At 39.0% G+C, this 21,018-nt stretch overlaps 1 protein-coding gene across 2 annotated transcripts in view; it reads right to left on the bottom strand.

Annotated features, from left to right (window-relative positions):
• The window catches only part of Col19a1 (collagen type XIX alpha 1 chain), a 310,539-nt gene that overhangs the window by 123,390 nt on the left and 166,131 nt on the right, over positions 1–21,018 (bottom strand). For both annotated transcript variants that reach the window (XM_075980561.1, XM_075980562.1), the window contains one exon: positions 13,895–13,948. In XM_075980561.1, coding sequence (XP_075836676.1) covers positions 13,895–13,948 — 54 coding nt within the window. The remainder of the gene's footprint in view (positions 1–13,894; positions 13,949–21,018) is intronic.

Raw genomic sequence — 21,018 nt, 5'->3', positions numbered from 1 at the left:
AAGGCCAACTTTAAAGAAATGGCTCTTTAACCGAGGTCTGTTTCCCTCTGTCCCCATCCTCTTCCCGCTTATGGTGCCTGTTACGGTTGCATATTAAGTTTACTCCAGGGATGGATACCTTGCTTCTTTCACGTCTAGCTGTTGGTGCTATTTTAGGAAGCTGGAGGACACAAGTTTCAGAGGATGTACCTGTGAAGGTCATCCCTAGTACCACGTCTCTCCTCTTTCTTCCTGCTTCCTGTCTGCCATCCTGTCATATACCAGTTTCCCAAGATTGAAAGCTTTCATCTCGGAGGGCAGTTTCTTAAGACATAGATGTAAAAGGAAAGGAGACCAATGTGATATTTTATGACTCACAAGCAAGTAAAACAAGGAGCTGTGAAGGGAGGTAAAACAGTGCATCCTGCAGGGAAGCTCATTAAGACAGCATGTAACCAGTTTAAAAGAACTCCAGGAAGGCCCTGAAACTGACCAGACTCACTAGTTCTTTCCCAAGCCCTCTGGGAATTTTCTTAGCCAAATCTAGCCACTTGGAAGCAGTGACGCACTGAGCTGCCTAAAAACAGCTGAGACCAACTGAGACCCCTACATGGGAAAGTCTCCACCTTATTGAGCTGCCTGAAAGTTTGTGGGTGTATGAGAAGGCACTGGTGATGCACCTGTCCTCGAGTCACTTCTGTTCCTCTAAGTAACAACTTCCTCCCCCCCACCCCCCTTTGGTTTACAAAATTGAGCTTTGGTGCTCTCCGTACTTTGGTCTGTCTTCATGTTCCTATCCTGGAGTGAGCACACATTTGTTCATGCCTTCCCTGGAATAGTGTCACACACCAGCCCTCATGGATCCAAAATCAATGGAACCGAAGGCTGTTAACAAAACCTTCCAAAACCATGAGCCAAGGAAGCACTTCCTCCCTCTCAATCGTCTGTGTCAGGTGTTCAGCTACAGCACTGAGCAAGCCAGCTGATACATAGTTCCCATTGTTCCCACAGGGGATCGGTAGGCACAACCTCCGTGACTATCTTTTCTTATTGGCTTTTTCTTCCCGTTTAATGAGTCATCCATCTTAGCGATGAAGTAGCTCATTCTGTTATCTCTAGGTGATGGTGCAGAAGTTTTTCTACTAGAATAATATCGAGGATCCTAAACAAGGATCCTCTTTCTGAGCCATATATTCCCCGTGCCTGTTATGATTTGTGTTCTCACAGGAAGTCTGCAAGTCTCTCTAAGTTGGATCATGAACAACAAGATCTGAGAAAATTTCATAGATTTGTTCATCTTTTTTTCTAATTGTGCTCATGACCAAAAATCTACTTAACTTTGAAAATGATGTGGCAGAAAAAAATTGCTTTTAAGAAAATTCATTATAGATAATTATATTTGAAACCAAGTAGCAAAATATAAAGATATATGGAGGGTGTGTGTGTGTGTGTGTGTGTGTGTGTGGAGGGGAGGGAATAATTAGAATAAAAAGTTTAAAATGAAGGCTTTTTCTACTTAATGCCATAGTGCCATGGTTCTCAACCTTCTTAATTCTGCGAGCCTTTGATAAAATTCCTCATGTTATGGTGACCCCCCCCAACTATAACATTATTTTGTTGATATTTCATAACTGTAACTTTCCTACTGTATGAATCATAGTGCAAATATCTGGTAAACAGGATATATGGCATGTGACCCCTGTGATAGGGTCGTGTGAGCCCAAAGAGATCACAACTCACAGGTTGAGAGCTACTGCCCCCAAGAGTTCACCTATTTCATTTTCATTGTTTCTGCTTTTCTTAAATGAGAAATCTTTAATCAAAGCAAATTAGGCCCACTCAAGTCACACAATTTTGACAACATAAGGAATAAAAGTAAACAGTGCACCTTTTAAATCTTACATTAGAAACCTAATTCTTCGATTAGGAATTTTTATTTCATCCCTCTTGTACTCCGAAAAGATTTTTATCTCTATGGCAACAGCTGCAAAGGAGTACACAATATTCACCCCAATCAGCTCTCATGGAAAGGAATTCTAGCTTATAGTGAGTGAGCACAATAGTATACACAGATCTAAGACGCCAGAAATACTCGAGCCGTAAACTGGTCTCTTGCTTTGGCAAAGATGCTTCATCTGCACACTTGAGACATTTCATAGAATTCAGGAAAATGAGAGTTGAAAAGAATGAGCTCAGAGATATAAGACGTGAAATTCTTCAGAAGCAATAAATATAAGGATAATTTAATTTTAATAGTGTTTTACCCTGACTCTATTTATATCTTGCCAATAAAATTTTCTTAAAATTAGAATTGTCTTCCAGAGAAACATATTTATAAAATAAAATTTAATGTTTTGTTTTAATATACCTAAAAAAAGGGGCTTTTAGAAAAGACATCACTGCCTTCTAAATGTGACTTTAAGCTATCTCCCTTTTAATTCTAGTTTATGGGCAGGGGAGAAAATACAGTGGTTAATGCACATGCTAGCAAACCTGAAGACGTTTAATCCTCAAATGCAAATAAGTTCTGGGTGGGTCAGTAATCCCAACCTCTTAAGGCAGAGAGAGGTGGGGTCTCTAGAGGCAGCTGGCTAGCGAGACGAGCTATGTCTTGGAGCTCTGGTCTGATGAAAGACCCTGCCCCTGCCTCAGTAAACAAGGATGGTTTCTGACATCAACCTCTAGCTTCCATCCAACCTCCAATGTACACATGTGCACATATACACACACATGTGAGTCCATTCATAAAAACACGCGTACACATATACTACATATGCGTGCAAGTTGAGAAAGAGAATTCTCAGCTTCTGAAAATGATAGTCCACAACCCTCTGACTTTCTTAAGATTGGTAGCATTTCCTCAGAACGCATCCTCCTTATCTACTCCTAGATGTAGGGGTTACCCCAAGTTCAAGGCCCTGTCCCCAGTCCTTTCTTTCTGAATCCAGTCCTTTAGAGGCAGTCGGCCTTCAGTATCCTGTCTCCTCTGGAGATTTCCTACTAGTAACTTCTCTCCTCCCTTCTTGAGAGTTCAGATGACTTTATCTTATTTAACAATACTTTCTCCTTTAGTTTTATTTATTATTTTATGTATATGAGAGTTTTGCCTGAATGTATGTATGTTCCAAGCTAGTACACATTATGCCTGAAGAGAAAAAAAGGCGGGCATTGCATCTTCCGGAACTGGAGCTGTGAGTGGCTTTTAACCACAGTGTGGGTGCTGTGAATCAAACCTAGGGCTTCTGAGAGAGTAGCCAGTGCTCTTAGCTGGGGAGCCATCTCTTTAGCCCTGCTCACCCTAGGTTATAAGGGCTGATGCTCTTCTTGCCTGCGTTCCTTAACTGTAGCCTTTAAACAGATTCTTCTCCAAAGGAAAGATTTGCTATGTGGTTTCTTACTGTCATCAGAGACACTATCATTATTTTCAAGTTGTTCAGAAATAAATGAGGACTTTTTGTGTGTTCTGTGTCAGTTTCAGACATGTATATAATTAATTTTAGTTGTTTTCACCCCCGGATACCCATTGCTATTTAAGGCTATTGCTTCGGGTCTCTGTTCATTTGCTCTTCTCAATGTTCACAGTATCTGGCTAGCTAGCTCACTTGCTTAGGTAATCATGTTCTATCATTTATAAAAGATGCATAGGTGCCTTCTTCCTCTGCCTTTCCTGTCATAGTGTGATTATCAAATTTATCGTGGTGTCTTTGCTTCTGCTCAGAAGCCATCAGATTCTACACAACTGGCAGTGATGTCTGTGTTTTGCTCGACCCCTAGCCCAGAGCCATGCTTAGTTGGTGGGTGATTACCACTAATTGCTTCTACCCAAACCTTTCCGCAGAGGTCTCCTTTGTTTCTATGAGCTGCCTGTTGGGAGTTAACTGGGAAATTATTTCTCATATTCTAACCCAGAAAAAGGAGGCACAACCGTTTGCCCCAATGTGGGATAAGGTCTGTGCCCCAGGGAGCCCTGTGGATTCAAACTCTTCTAGGGTCCTCTCAAAGTCACATTTCCCTGTTTATTACTTTCTCTGTGTGCTTCACCTGCTCACAGGTTCCTTTAACCAGCCGCTTCAGTATTCTACCTCTGCTTTTAATGAACACCAGGGTAGCTAACTTCCACAGCGTGTCACAGAAAACATGAATTCAAGTGCTTCGTCCTCATTTTTTTCTGTTATCTAGCTCTTGTTTTTTTTATCCCCTCAGTGTACAGGGTTAAGTTTGATTTCTTTTGTAAGAATACTCTCAAATACCCTAAAAAGAAAAACTTAATAACATGGTTAAATAAATATATACAGGTATGCAAATGTTTTATGTGGAACACTTCACAAAAAATACCATCAGTGGAAAGTGTGAAGACATGATCAAGGAATACAGTCATTTTCCTCAATGGTATCTTAGTCTATGGCCCTTTCTTTGGCTTGTCTTGATACTTTGGTTATGAGTCTAAACTTTAATGACAGGCATCTCTCCATTCCAAGGGTTGCTTTTTTTTTAGAGTGTCATTATGATTGAGCATATGCAAGATTTATTATTTATGGGAATAGATGTATATATATTGCAAATTTCATGTGCATTCATGTATTAGGTGTTACTTTAGATATTCATTAGTCATGTTTTCATAATACCGTCTCTGACATAAACAATGAAATAGGAGCCTTTGCTAGTGCTAAGGGTGGTTGTAGCCTAGCACATGGTTTCCATTCCGGAACCACAAACGATAGCCATGCAATGTATCCTTCTTCCTGCAGTGACTCTGAAGACCACCGTGGTGAACACAGCCACATAAATACAAACATGTATGAATGTGTTTGTATTGAACTAATTAAAAGCTATCAAGTGGGTATCCCTAATTTCCAACGAGAACAATTCAAAGGACTTTTAAAAAAGGAAAACGAGAAAGAGAAGGCCATGAATTAGCTTTTTCTGAAGATTTCAAAAATGACTCTGAGTAGTTACATCCATCCCACATGGAAGAAATGTCTGGTTTTTCAACGGCTACGTCACCGCATTTACTTTGCACCCGATGCTGTCTCTTGAGACTTTTGGTATGATACTAAAATATTTGCTTTCAGAATTCCCTTGTCACTGAAGGTTATTGCAGATACTAGAGCTGTGTAAAGTTGAGGTTTGAAATGTAGCTTTTGGGCTTTTAAATCTTTAGACTATAAAAAATGTTCCATTGTTCCTCATGTTTCGCCTTAAAAAAAAGAAACCCCTCCACATTCATAGTTCCCACACTTGTTCTTGGCGCTGGCAGCCATCCGCACACATATTCGCTGTCTCTCAAATGGATGGAAAAACGTTCTGCTTGACATTTTCCCTGGCAAAGTTAGCAAATTCTCAGGAAGGTGCTCTGTGTGATGTGGGTGCAGCTAAACCAGGATGCAGGAGGCTGAGTTAGCACCGCCCACTCTGAAGAAACAGCTCCTTCTCTTTCCTGTCCCTGTACCCGCCCTCCCTGCCTCCCCACCGAGGGCTTCTGTGGCTCTGTAGGTAGCATTTATAGGATGATTCCGTAGACACCTGTCACCAGAGAACATTCAGAGTGCCTGAGACCCACATTGGAGCACCGGACAGAAATCTCAAGGTCCAAATCAGGAGCAGAAGGAGAGGGAGCAAGAGCAAGGAACTCAGGACCGCGAGGGGTGCACCACACACTGAGACAATGGGGATGTTCTATTGGAACTCACCAAGGCCAGCTGGCCTGGGTCTGAAAAAGCATGGGATAAAACCAGACTCGCTGAACATAGCGGACAATGAGGACTACTGAGAACAATGGCAATGGGTTTTTGATCCTACTGAACGTACTGGCTTTGTGGGAGCCTAGGCAGTTTGGATGCTCACCTTACTAGACCTGGAAAAAGGTGGGCGGTCCTTGGACTTCCCACAGGTCAGGGAACCCTGATTGCTCTTCGAGCAGATGAGGGAGGGGGACTTGATTGGGGGGGGGGGAATGGGAGGCGGTGGCAGAAATCCTTAATAAATAAATAAATAAATTCAAAGTGCCTCTGGTTTAATTCTCTAATATACCTGAGAGCCAAGTTGTGATAAAACAGACACATTTACATTAGAACTTGAAGCGGTTTGCCTGGAGTTGAGCTAATCCCACAGCTGGAGCAGGGTGACTCTGACAGCCACCCTCCCAGCTTCCTTCCCCCTGGCCGGGCAATTCTGGCTATTAGCTGCAGACCAGATAAGCATGCCCGGGGAGGCAATGTGTGCCTTTCTCTTCACGGAGACCAGAAAGGATCGGCTGCACCATTGTCCCTTTTAATGTGTGGTCTTAAAGTGAAAATTGAAGTGGATCTCAGGTCAGTGCTCCAGTTAAATTCTCAATATTCTCCATCTTAAAGATATGCAAATTCATTTTTTTATGTGGAACCACAAAGTCGATAATATTTCTTCTTATAGAGAAAAATATAACTTGTCCTTCTTTAAAACACTATTGGGTTTTTATGGCTTTGGTTTCATTTGATGGGCAAGAATGACCCTACCTGTCCTTTTTATTTTTAATTCCCCCCCCCCCCCCCGTAAGTTGTGGCATTTTCATCTTCTGGAGATGAAGCTCTTTACAGGCTGTCTTTCTGAAGGAGTCTCCATGATGGGCCTCTTCCACGGCACAGAATGGCTCTTACATGGATCTGTAGAGAAACTGCTCACAGTCAGTTGCCCATTTGGATACCACGAAAGGGCTCTTCTTGGCTAGTCACCAAATGGAGATAGTTTGCACAGCCATTTTATTCCACAAGTCATGTCACTTGGCCCTTTGTTTAAATGAATGTAAGAACCTTAGCTCATTGTGCCTCGGCGATCTATTTAAGTATTGGATTGTAACCAGAGGCTACAATCGTTTTTCCTCCTCACCGACAGTCTTTTCTGAGCATTTTATCTTTCTGGCTTAAGTTCATAGCAGGCACCACTAATTGGAGTGAGTTTTACCACAATGGACCACAGACACGTTGTCAGTAACTAGCTGTGACATTGAACTGGATCTGAAGGATGGCCTTTTCTCCCCAAGTCCAATCCATGCCTGCTGCTGTCTCCTTCTGCCTGACTTCAATTAGACTGAGCTAGAAGTTGTCTCCATACGTCTTGTCTCTTGGATTTATAGATCCCATGAGGCAAAGCGCGAGAACAAAACTAGAAGATGTTTACCACTGATACGCAACTGTACCTTTGCCAATATATATTTGATATTAACAAACATGGGCATCTTCTCTGCCTTCCTGTCTTAACTCAGTGCTTCAGCAGATATACATACACACAAACACACACACAATTTTTATTTGATGAAGATTTGGGAAATACTATATACTCAAAGACTGCTACAGAATCTATAAAATGGAATACTTAATTAATGCAGATTTGATTACTTTATACATTAAGTCTGATGCTGGGTTTTGTATACTCAAGCAAAGTGTTGCTGAAATTACATACCTCTTTCCTGAATCCTGTGTGCGTTGTTTAGCTTCTCATTCATTCATCTAGAAATTCTAGAAATTAAAGATGCTATCTCACATGACATCTCAAGATAATCCTCATGGGGAAAATGTCTTCATAAAATAGTAGAAAATATGCCATCTGTGTGCTTGCAAGTATATGACATTTGCAGTGAGCATGAACCATGGGTTGTAGAGTTCAGAATCTTAAAGGTACTGTCTACAACAAATTTACATACAGACTTAAGAGAGACTTCTTTTTCTGTATTTATGTCCTAAGTAGGAATAGAGTCAAAATAGTTTTTAAATAAAATTTTTGGAGTATACATTGTTAATATATCCATCGTTCTTTTTCAAGGTCAATATCAGTTTTAATAGATAAGAATAGCAAATTTATCTCTTCTCTTTTTAGACAAAGTCTCACCATGTGTCCTTGGGTGGTCCTTGAACTTGCTATGAATGACAGGCTGACCTCAAACTCACAGAGAATCGCCTGTTCCATCTAGCCTTCCAAAATGCTGGAATTGTAGGCATGTGTTCCATGCCTGGCAGCTTCCTTCTTATTGTACGTAAAATTAATCAAATGACTCCCTGAATGCATTGCAATTCGTCATCATCTCAAGTAGCCGACTTACACCCCTGTAAGTATGTGAAACTGTGGGTTCACTTAACGAGCAGTTTCTTTAATGGCTTGGCTGTCTGAGGTGATTTGCATAGGTGCGAAGTTACTGCATCTAAATAAAATACTCTGAAGAAAGAGACAGGATAATGCTTTAAGCTCAAAGCCAAAGACCTGTCAGAATGCTGTGCCTTTAAAAGCACAAGAAAAGGACATAGGGCAGTGGTTTTCAAACCTTTTAATGCTGCACCCCGTTAATGCAGTTCTTCAGGTTTGGTGACCCCCACCATAAAATTATTTTGTTGCTACTTCATAACTGTACATTGCTTCTGTTGTGGATTGTAATGTAAATATCTAATAGTCAGGATGTTTTATATGCCAGCCCTCTGAAAGGGTCACTCAACCCGTCTCAAAGGGGCTGAGCCTCACAGCTTGAGGACTGCTGATGTAGAAGCACAGCTGCACATGGGAATTGTGCTAAGTCCCACAGAAACAAACAGGCTTGAGGAAGAACTGGCTCGAGTGAGTGCTGAAGTATCTGTTGGTTTCCTAGAAGCAGAGGCTTTGACGGCTGTTGTCCTAGTGTGGGGTCAGTAAACCCAGCTATTATCAGCGCATCATCTGTGTTATTTATGCTACCTTTGGTAAAGCGTATCACCCACATCAGAAATAAACAAGAAGGAAAGCGAGGCGCTTGCCAACAATCCTGGCAAATTTACACATAAGCACTTTGTTTTACTCGTAAAGCAAAGACCAAGGCCTTGGCTTCTCTACAGTAAGAACATCAATCTTCACGTCTTCCCCTTCAAGGGGAATGAAGTAGTAGTGAAAAGCATTTTTCTTAAATGACTTCTCTTGATCATTACACAGTGTCGCTAATCGAGCTCTCGTAGGTGATGTGCCCTGCCTCCCCTTTCACCGTCTCTGGATCTCCAGGCTGCAGATGAGAAGGATGATCATTTCTGGCACGTACTTTGTACTCCGTATAAGCGGGCCTTGGTGGGTGGTATTATGATCTACATTTTCTAAGTGAGGAAACAGGTGCAGAGGGCCAGAGGAACTCACTCGTGATGACACAGTCAGGATTGAAATTCCATCGGTCTGGCCTCAGAGCCCGTGTGGCTCTACTCTAACCGCCGTCTTGCCTGTGGCATGAGAAGTAGGCAGACAGGCTACTCCCCCTGACTTCCTTTCATTTTGCTAGCTCCAACATCATGAAGGAAATATGATCATTCCTTTGCCACCAAATCTGGGCAAGTACAATGGGGTGGGGTCCGAGCGACTCCATTTCTCTGTGTTCCGTTAAATGCAAGGTTTCCTGATGCCAGACAGGGCGGGCATCTAGCTCTGTGAGGGAAAGTCATATCCACACCTCAGAATCAAAGGAAGAAATCAAGGCAGAACTTTCCATGCCTGGGGGCAGGCTCAGGTACACAGGGTAACCTGGCAATATGACGAAGGGGGTTATGAGGAAAGTTATAGGAAAATTGAAAGAGTATTTCTGTTAGTGTTGACATTAGATTCTAGTGACAGAGGGTGAGGGTGAGATGTCATCTTTGTCTAACAATGCAAGTGCATATAACATGGTAACTAGCTGACTAATTGATGCTCATTTTTAGACTTAGAATAATTTTTTATAAGAAATCGTATTAGCTTCACATTAAACTCACATTGTTCACATATATTCAATGTGTATATAAGAAAAGAAGAAGGCTACATTGAATAATTATAGCTTTTTTTTATACGTTGGGAGATTCTATTATAAAGAACTTCTCAGGGAATCTGTCTCTCAGAGGGGATCTTTATCAAAGTCAGCTCTCTTGAGGTATTTCATGTCAGCATCGATGAACACGTGACCTGCCACCTGAACTAAGTCACTTAGCACAAATCTTTTCTGGGCTTCCATCCAGTTCCAGTCCCCATTGCTGCTTCTGCTTCCTCACAAAGACCCCTCTCATTTCCTTATCCCATCTGTTCCATTTTCTCTTCTAAGGCCTTGTCTATTAATCAATTGAAATTTATTCCTCGACTGACACTGGATCCGCCTGTTTCTCTTAACAATTTTTTTTGCTGACGTTGTTCACATTGTGTGTGTGTTGTGTTGTGTGTGTTGTGTTGTGTGTGTTGTGTTGTGTGTGTTTGTGTGCACTTTTATATGTCCCATGTGTGCTCAGGAGGCTGTAGAGACCAGTAGAGGACTCCAAAACCCTGGATCTGGAGTTTCCCTATAGTGAGCCACCATGTAGGTGCTGGGAACTGAACATTGGACCTCTGCAAGAGCAGAAAGAACTATTAACCTCCAAAACATCTTTCCAGCTCCTGATGTGAGGTTTAACCCTACTGTTTAAACCATATGTGTTTTTAGAAATAATTTATTTTATGTGCTTTGGTATGAAGGTGTCAGGTCCCCTGGAGTTATAGACAGTTGCGAGCTGCCATGTGAGTGCTGAGACTTGAATCTGGCTCCTCTTGAAGAACAGCCAGAGTGCTTCCCAGCCCCTCTCCACAAATGTTAAAGCTCTCTCCTTTGACTTCTTGGTCCTGCTTGTATCCTGGGTTCCTTCCTACTCCCTTCTCTGTTCTCATCATAAGCTGAACACTCTCTAGGCTTTCACATAGTGTGCCCTCCCTCATTCCTCTCAAACACACAGTATTCATAGCATAAGATCAATATATATTAGCTAAATTGTAAAACGTGTATTGACTAATAATTTGTATAAGACTAAAAGTGTGAGTCAAATATTTTACTTACAGGATTTGAAAAAAGTTAAATTAATAAAGTTGATGGTATAAAACAAAGATGAAAATCAGGTGAAGAAAACATTCCTATAAATCTCAGATACACACTGCCATAGGATGTTGCTGAAATTAAAGTTACTCTTCAAGTATAAGAACATTAATTTTTATGGCTTATTAAATGAATAGGTTTTAAGCTAATGTCAGTTTAAAGGACAAATAAAATCAACTCATTAACATTTCAAACAGAGTTCTATTTAAGTACCCATGAAACAGTATTGTCACTGAATTGAATAGAAATCTTTTTATTATACAGAGAGAGACAGACAGACATAGTGTCTTAGTAAAAATAACTTAGCAATACATACCTATTTCTGTAATAGTTACATTTTAAATGTATGTCTTTACACCAGACTTGTTTGTTAATTTTTTGTTTTGTTTTGTTTTTTTGAGACAGAGTTTGTCTGTAGCTTTGGGGCCTGTCCTGGAACTAGCTCTCGTAGACCAGGTTGGCCTCGAACTCACGGAGATCTGCCTGCCTCTGCCTGCCAAATGCTGGGATTAAAGGCGTGTGTCACCACTGCCTGGCATTTAATTGTCTTAATGTGAGATACTGTTATGTGTGTAATAGCAAAGGAAATCTAGAAGTTAATGATTTATCTACTATTAAACGTTTCCCTTTAAAGACATTGTGCCTAGAAGTTAAGTCCTGGGGACCTGTCACGTGTTTTATATTCCATTTTAACAGTCGTAACAAGAGTCAGACACCTATAACAAAATTTGCATGTTTGTTGACTGTTGATCAATATATTTTTATAGTTATAGATTTTTTTCTATAGTATTTCAAAATTCAATGAAGTGGAATAATTATAAGTTTTAATTTCAGAAGCTGTGTGTGCATGCTTGTAAATATGTTTATATGTGCAATGTGTGTGTATTTGTGTTTGTGTATTCAGACATGTCTATACCTCACCTATACATATAGTTAATGTGTTTTAAGGCTGAGTGATACCTGGCACCCTTAAAAAGAAGAAATGGTGACACTTAAGGATATAAGGATAAATCTACAGGGGAATTATATTAATTCACTCCCTGTTTAAGTAGCTCATATGGCAGAGGAAACATCATTGGGCACATTCAGAAATTATTTTTAACTATGGATAATACTATTTATTTTCTTTGAAATACATGGAATTTTTGAGAGAGCAGTAGAAACAGGGACAAGCTATCCACAACAGTGACTATAAAATCCTGCTTCATTATCTACTGTCTGAAGCTGTTGCTCTTCAAAGAAAACAGAAAGAAAGTATTAGGAAATATTCTGGAATACACACATTGATAAGTGGGGGTACATTTGCCTTAAAATTGTGATTGAGCTATAGTTCAAATAATTGCCTCTGCAATTATAAAAAATCTGTCAGCTTTATTTATCCTTTGACCTATCTTTTTCAGAAGTGAAAGCTTTGATAAGGCATCGTTTCAACGGAAATGTATTAAAGCAAAACAAAACAAAACTCTCATTTGAATAGTTTTTTGTTTCAGCTAGTAGCTGACAAGTCTCTCATAATCATCTTACAAACACAATTAAGAAACGTGGGTGAGAAGGAAGCGGAATTCACATGCATTGTATATGCTCTGATTAGCATGTCACAAGCCCGTGATAAAATGGCAGGCTGTGCTGCTGTTGCTTGGGTTGGCAGGTCTTTTCTGTTTAGAGTTTATTAATTATTTCAATGATGTAAAGATGGGTCCTGTTTGACTGGAAATCATGATTTTTATACTTCAAAATAACAAAATCACAGGAACATAATGTTCAAATAATAGAAGATTAGAGACTGAAATCCAGAAGATGAAATAATACAAGGTTTCTTCCAACACTGTGATATAAAAAGACAACCATACAGCAGAGAGAACATGACTGGGCAAATGTTTTCATTCTAACAAAAGAGGGCAGTGTTTACCTGAGCACATGCCAGCGCAAACCCAAAGCATCATCCCAGACTAGAAACATCTTAGAAAGCAGTGACTGTCTACTGTCCGTGGTATGGGGCTTACTTCACATACTGCATTGCACCCTATTAAGACTATATATTTCTAGTTCCATTCTTGATACCTGCAGGAGGTCAATTAGTGTTTCCTGGGACAAACTACCAGCCTGCAGTGGGCTCAGGAAAACATACAATGAAGGAAAAAAGTATCAAGAGAATCCTTTCTTTATTAACCCCAAAAAGGCAAAGCTAACAAATTGGTCTTTAGATATTTGAGGTACAGTGATATATTTGAAGGGTTTGACTTATTTTACATAGGGTAGAAATGAGATTAATATGAACAAATGAGAATAATTTAAGGTATACCTGGGCAACAAGAAAAAACAGGACCTCTACTTCAGGAGCTAAAAGCCAAGTCATTTGAATACATGCTACACAACTCTTCTCCACCCTGCTGTAGCACTGACAATGCCTGATTTATGTAGCACAAAGGCTTGATAAGCAGCATATGAGAAAGCATCCAAAATCAACTGAAAACAGTTCAACATGACCCAAGGATGGTGTGTCAAGAGTCCCAGTGGAGTGGACCAGTTACCAGAATCCTTCAGGGATTCCCTTTCGTGGAGACACAGAGATTCCGCTCTGGCCAGAGATAGAGTTATTGTGCTATGTCCAACTATAACTGATATTCACTTATTGCCTATTTCATCTCGGTTAAAACCAATAAATAGTAATTAAATAAGAGTTACAAAGAGTCACTAATGTCAATTAGCTAATTTGGGTCAAGAGCACAGCTAATATCCACAGTTTTTAGAGAATATGTGATAGACTGGGCTTCAACCAAAATACTCATTAGCTTAAGGATGAAAACTATAGCCAAACTATTCTAGACCAAATTAGGGCTAATTTATTTTCTACAAATAATTGTCTGTAGATTTGTGCTGCCAATTTTGAAACTCTGTAGACTTTTCTGATCTTAAACTTCTGTCAGAATCTCTAATCTTATATTCTGTCTTTGGCAGTCGGTACCCCATATGCACCTGTTTGCTATATTTTTATTTTATTTTATTAGTGCTCAAAAAGAATTATCCTCCAAGTTAGCAAACTCTACCAGCTGTTCCTAGCTTACTTACCCTTTGACCTTCTTTTCCAGGTGGACCTTGGGGACCTTGTATCCCTATGGAAGCCTGTGAAGAAAAGGGAACACATGTTACCACTCGAGCTCCGTGCACCTGCCATGAAAGAATGTAGCGATAATTGATACTCATTTCAGTGGTGAAACCTAACAAGTTCAAGTCATTTGAGCTCCTGCAATGTTAATATATCAGTATGTCAATATATTAATAATGATAAGTGGCTCTTCCTTGTTTCCAGAAAAGAGTAAATGGAAGTTCTGAGTCAGACGAAAGGGTAAACAAATGAACAAACAAGCAAACAATCAAAAAACCTCAAAACTACAAACAAAAAAACCCTTCTTATTACTAAAACCCCATATTGTCAAACTACCAAACACGGAGGCTAACAATATTTATAAGCAGAAATTACCTTTTACATATTTAAATTTTATAAATAAAATTACAATTTTGTTGAGAGTAGCTTTGTATAGTTTTAGAAAACACATGATTGGCTTCAAATATGTCTATTTATAACATGTACCTTTTGGTACCTTACATGTTATTAAATGATTTCTCTTATTGCCATCAAATGATGAAGGAAACTCATTATTTTTCAGACCATAAAAATGTTGATGAAATCCCAAGAGCTGTTATTCTGAAAGTCAGCTTTTTGAATTTCAGAAGAATTTGTTATTACAAGATGCCCTGCTCAACCTGAAACTGAGACTATATAACTATTCTTCATCTTCAGCAATTATTATTTGGTGTGGGATAATTCTGTATTCTGTCAATTATATTTTAAATAAATGCTGATTGGCCAGTCACTAGGCAGGAAATATAAGTGGGTCAACCAGACAGGAAGTAGAGGCTAGTCAATGAGAATAGGAGAATTCTGGGAAGGAGGTAGCCCATTCCTCTCCAGTCCTGCTCAGACCAGGAAGAAGGAAGATGTGACCTGTCCGCTGAAAAAAGTACCGAGCCATGTGGCTAACATAGATAAGAATAATGGGCTGATGTAAGTCGTAATAGTTAATAAGAAGCCTGAGATAATGGGCCAATCAGTTTATAACTAATGCAGACTCTCTGTATGATTTGTTTGGGGGCTAAATGGCTGTGGGATCTGGTGGAAAGACAGAAACCAGGCAGGACAAAAATCTCAGTCAACAGAATGTCCACGTGGACACCTGCATCCACATAAAACCTGAGAGAGTTTGAGAAGTAATTCTAGACAGAAAAGAATAGAGTAAAGCATGGCTTCTTGGTAGCAGCAATTTCTTGGATCTGCTCTGCTTGCTAGAGGCAAGTGCTCTCATTTAAGAGAGGCTTCCTGACTCAGCTTGAGCCGCAAAACTCTGAAGCTCTTTAAGAGGTTTGCCAAGGACATAACCCATTACTGGACATTATATAGAATGAAACATTTATTACATTGTCTGTACATAGAGAACATTTAAAATAGGAAGGCAGAAAGATAAATAAAATTGCAATTCCCAAATGAAATACAAACACACCAAATATCAAATTTTGAATCCACGAAGGCCAATTTTAACTATGATCATATTCAGTGCTTACACTCTGAGGCTTTGCAGATGTACTATCTACTAGTAAAGAGAAGGAAAATCTACCTAAAATTAGCTTCCTAGTAATTTGGCTTTACTGGAGTTCTAAACAGCACTAAAGCACCAAATGCCACAACCTTGAATGTAAATGTATATAAAACAAATAATGCAATGCATGGATAGTACATTTTTAAAAAGCTATTAAAGAATATATGTCTTAAGCAAAAAAAAAAGATGTCTGTCATGAAACACTTAAATGCTGTTGATAAAAGCTGACCGCATGCTTTTTGGTTTTCAGTTATAGCAGGAAAAAAAGCTATGCTGTTTTAAAAAACTCTGACCCTTTTAGGCAGGAGATCTGGCTGAGTGTGGTTTGTGAGCACATTGTTGCAGCTTGCTTGCTGGCAGGGACCTTGAGTTGTGGCAATAAACATGGCTCCAGCTGGTACCTCCGATATAAGTCTGGAATTTCAGAAAGCTAAGGAATGGGCTGCATCTAGCCGTCAAATCCATGACTTTAATCCTACACATACTGAATAGCAAATTAAAGACTCATGTGTTCAGAAAAAGCAAGAGAGATACAGTAAAGAGAGATTCAAAGATGAAAAAAACCTCTAAATGTTTTACAGTGTGTTAAAAATATATGCAGGCTTAAGATCTCCTATGCTCTTGGATGAATTAACATAGTAAACTGGTAGAATTAACATAGTAAAATGGCAATCTTATTCAGATTCAACACAATGCCCATCAAAATCCCAGCAAAATTCTTCACAGACCTTGAAAAAACAATACTCAACTTCATATGGAAAAGAAAAAACTCAGGATAGTCAAAACAATCTTGTATAATAAAGGAACTTCTAGAGCATCACAACCCATGACTTCAAACTCTACTACAGAGCTACAGTACGGAAAACAGCCTGATTTTGGCATAAAAACAGACAGGAAAACCAATGGAACTGAATAGAAGACCCTTATATTAATCCACACACCTTCAAACACCTGATTTTTGACAAAGAAGCAAAAAACATCAAATGGAAAAAAGGAAAGCATATTTAACAAATGGTGCTGGCATAACTGGATATCAACATGTAGAAGAATGAAAATAGTTCTATATCTATTGCCATGCACAAAAGTCAAGTCCAAATGGATCAAAGACTGCAACATAAAGCCAGCCACACTGAACCACATAGGAGAGAAGGTACATTTAAACTTATTGACACAAGAGACCACTTCCTAAATAAAACCCCAATAACAATGTCACTCTAAGCAACAATTATTAAGTGGGCCCTCTTGAAACTGAGAAGCTTCTGTAAAGCAAAGGACATGGTCAACTTGACAAAACAGGAGACTACAGAATGAGAAAAGATCTTCACCAACCCCACATCAGACAGAGGAGTGATCTCCATAATATACAAAGAACTCAAGAAATTGGTCATCAACAGAACAAATAATCCAATAACTAAATGGAGTACAGACCTAAACAGGGAACTCTCAACAGATGAATCTAAAATGGCTGAAAGACACTGAAGGAAATGGTCAATATCATTAGCCATCAGAGAAATGCAAATCAAATCAACTCAGAAATTCCATATTATACATCCTGTAAGAATGGCCAAGATTAAAAACAGTGATGATAACTTTTGTTAGAGAGGATGTGGGGTAAAGGGAACTATTGGGGGAGGCTGTTTGTTCATTCCTGGCTGCCCAGAACTGAAATAATCACACAGAAATCTGTATTATTTGCAATAGTATTTGGCCAATAGCTTATGTGTCTTTCTTGCTAGCTCTTATTCTTAAATTAACCCATTTCTATTATTTTATATTTTACCATGAGGTTTGTGGTTTACCAGTAAAGTTCCCAGGCATCTGTTTCCTTTGGCGGCGGCTACATGGAGTCTCATTGACTCTGCCTACTTTCTCCCAGCATTCAGTTTATTTTTCCCACCTATCTATTCTTCCAAAGCAGCTTCTTTATTAACCAATATACAGCTGGACTTCCCACACCATTTACACAATGGTACATTTACACAATGGAGTACTACACAGTGGAAAAAGTATAATGACAGCTTGAAATTTGTGGGCTAATGGATAGATCCAGAAAACATTATATTGAGTGAGATAACCCAGACCCAGAAATACAAATATCATATGTACTCATAAGTGGCTTTTAGACATAAAGCAAAGAAAACCAGCCTACAAGTCACAATTTCAGACATCCATGAGGACCCTAAGAAAAACATACATGGATCTAATCTACATGGGAAGTAGCAAAAGACAATATCTCCTGAGTAAATTGGGAGCATGGGGATCATGAGAGAGGGTAGAAGAGAAAGAGGGAGGATGGAAGAGGAGTGGAGAAAAATACATATCTCAGCCGGGCGGTGGTGGCGCACGCCTTTAATCCCAGCACTTGGGAGGCAGAGGCAGGTGGATCTCTGTGAGTTCGAGACCAGCCTGGTCTACAAGAGCTAGTTCCAGGACAGGCTCCAAAACCACATAGAAACCCTGCCTCAAAAAACCAAAAAAAATACATATCTCAATAAAAATGACTTAAAAAATAAATAAAAATAACAAAATTCTGTATAAATTATTGAAACAGATATCCGAACATTAGTACAAAATTTCTGATTTTTGCAAATTGTCAAATTCTTGACTTCTTCACCATGGTTGATGAGTAAAAGCTATACATTTATCACTTTTGTTATTTTATATAATTTGGAAAAAATAATGGTATGAAAGTATGATGAACTTCCATTTTACTATCTTAGGAGTAAAACTTGGGGACTGAGAAATTGATCAATTTTGTTTGTAATTTAAAAACCACTGTCAAAATGATATATAAGCATGGAAAGTTGGCTCGTTAGGCTAATTCCAAGATAACAACAAATTCCTAATATTTATGAGTAAACCGAATGTTGAAATTAAAATATACCAATATTAATTACAGCATAATTACAGAGGCACATTATTTTGTATGAGACTGACACATTCTTGGCTCTAAATGAAACTCTTCTCTTTTGCCCTCAGGAAAACTACTGCATTTCAAGAATAATCAGACTAATACACAACATTTTTGATATTCATCCAACTGCTGACAACTCCTTCAATGTTTTTAAACATGTTTCTAAAATTCATACACATTAGCTATCATCAAAGGAATATGCTTAAATCTTGGAAATATTAGAACTGTATTCCCTTTACAAGTATGGAAAATTATATTGTGAAGTCTGCACAATAATGCAAAATAGTACATTTTATTTTGAATGAGTTCAACATATTAGGAAATATGAGAATCTTTTGTGCAAAGGTCTACCCGGGAAGAAAATGGTACACACATAAATGCCAAGTGTGCCTCACAGCCACAAGCTCTGCTCCTACTTCACTCAGGCTAAGTGAAGGAGCCAAGTAGCAGATTGATGAAAGCTCACTAAATTCTGTTTAATCTTGAACAAATAACGTCCAATTAAAATTATCCACGGCATCTTATATTTAATCTTCGCCATGCTGCCCCAATGCTCAGAAATTTTGCTCCTGGTGGCTGGATAGTGTTATCAAACTCAGGACGCAGGCTGCTGTGTGTAACGCCCTGCCTTTGATCCAGCTCCAGTACTTTTTATACTGCAGTATGGAACAGTAGCTGACATTTACAAAGAAAACGAGTTTTAATATTGACAGTAGTAAAACAGATCCATCAATTACACACACATAACATTTTTCCAACATGAGAAATTGTGATTTGGGGATATTTTTATTATTTACAGTTTTTCAAGCCTATATTCTTTCCACTTAGTAAGGTCAAGCAATGAATTTATTCATCACTAACTATGAAAATCAGAGATCTGCTTGAGTGGTTGGCTGCCTGAATTAAATGTGAGAACTCAGCTCTCATTTCAGAACCATGTTGTTGTACTGTCTTACTTGGCTTTGTAAATGATATTCTGTATTTACTGTATTTAACCTTTCCTTTGATTCTGAGTTCTGGAGGATAGAAGTTATTATATATTCTGTTTCTACCTACTTACACCAATCTACTCAATACAATGCAAAGTAGGTCAAATCATGAAGAAGAAAACATTGTCATAGAGCAATGCTTGGTGATGCTAATGGGAACACAACTCTCTATACATACAATTATTATTGTTTTAATAACTTGATTTCACTATTGCATTAGGGAAGTAATTTCCCCCTTTCATTTCAGCATTCCATATTCATAAATATCATCCTTTTACTTTCAAGTCTTTTTTCACACCTGTGCTCTATAAGTGAGAGACATCATGCGATACTTTAATTTAGGGTATCCTCCAGAACTTGATGATAAGACCCTATTGCTGAAGACCCCATATGCTTGAGCCTTATAATATGGAGGAATCAAACTGGTAATGACCTGAAAGCTTCATGCCTACTGGCTGGCTTTTTCATTGCTGGAAGTGTCATGTACCCTACTTGGAGAGAACTAACACTCAGTCATACCCAGAAATACACTCCGTGAGCTACAATAATGATCAAAATGGCAAGAGAGGCATTGTAGTATAAAAGTGGCATGAATGTTTTGGGGATAAGTAACCTCTTCTAATTTTACCTGAATTTAAGCCCTGCCGCATAAAAGGAACTCTGAACATGAGTCATAGTATTAAATCGACTTCTAAAGACGTCTCATTATGCATATAGATTAGGCTATTTCTCAACTTTCATCAGAGAAGCTTCTTCTTGTAATTATGGTGATTAGCACAGAGACTGGAAATGGGTCAATGCAGAAAATAACAAATGTGGGATTCCCAGCACTAAAATGGGTCCTGAGGACCACGCCCTTTCCTCCTGAGGCTCAAGGGTTATCACAGCAAAGGAGCTGAAAGATTTTAAGAGCCATCAATTTAATTTCTGTATTCCGTGTGACTTAATTAAACTCCATTGGGTACCACTTTTCCTTTAAGAGACAGAGAGGGTGGGTGGCTCCAGTGAGAAGGGGTTTGCTGGGCAACAGGACACTTACACACAGGACTCAGTAGTTGTCACCGCATACACAAGACTATCGTAAGATCAAGCCAAACGAAGTCTTGGTGGTGAACAAGTCCACCCCTAACCGAGGAGCTATGGACAGTTTGAGCTGCTGGGAGAGGGAAGTCAGTTTTCTTTCTTTCTTTTTTTTTTCCATTTTTGCAATCCCTGAGAGAATATCTATAACCCTACCCCATGAACATACTGGCAGCATTTAGTGGATTTTAAAAAAGGAGCATATGGATTGAGAGATGGAGTAAATAGGGTGGAAGGAAATGGGGGGTTGACTTGATAATGATATATTGCACACATATATAAAATAAAATTGCAGATAATAATAATTATCACTGCATGTGAAGGAAGTGTGTAGCCTGGCATATGTGTGGAGGTCAGAGCACAATTTTGGGGAACATTTTTTTTTCTTCCAGATTCATGTGGACTCTCCGGCTTGTGTGTCAAAGGCTTTTACTGGCTGCATCTTCTCGTGAACCCAAGGATAATCATCTTTTAGAAACTGGCTTGTTTCAGTTAACACGTTGATAATGATGTGCCATCCATTTAATTTCTCTCTTCTGTGTGACTTAATAAAAC

The sequence above is a fragment of the Microtus pennsylvanicus genome, chromosome 7, assembly GCF_037038515.1.
Source record: "Microtus pennsylvanicus isolate mMicPen1 chromosome 7, mMicPen1.hap1, whole genome shotgun sequence".
NCBI lineage: Eukaryota > Metazoa > Chordata > Mammalia > Rodentia > Cricetidae > Microtus > Microtus pennsylvanicus.
This window is presented reverse-complemented; position numbering and strand designations above follow the sequence as displayed.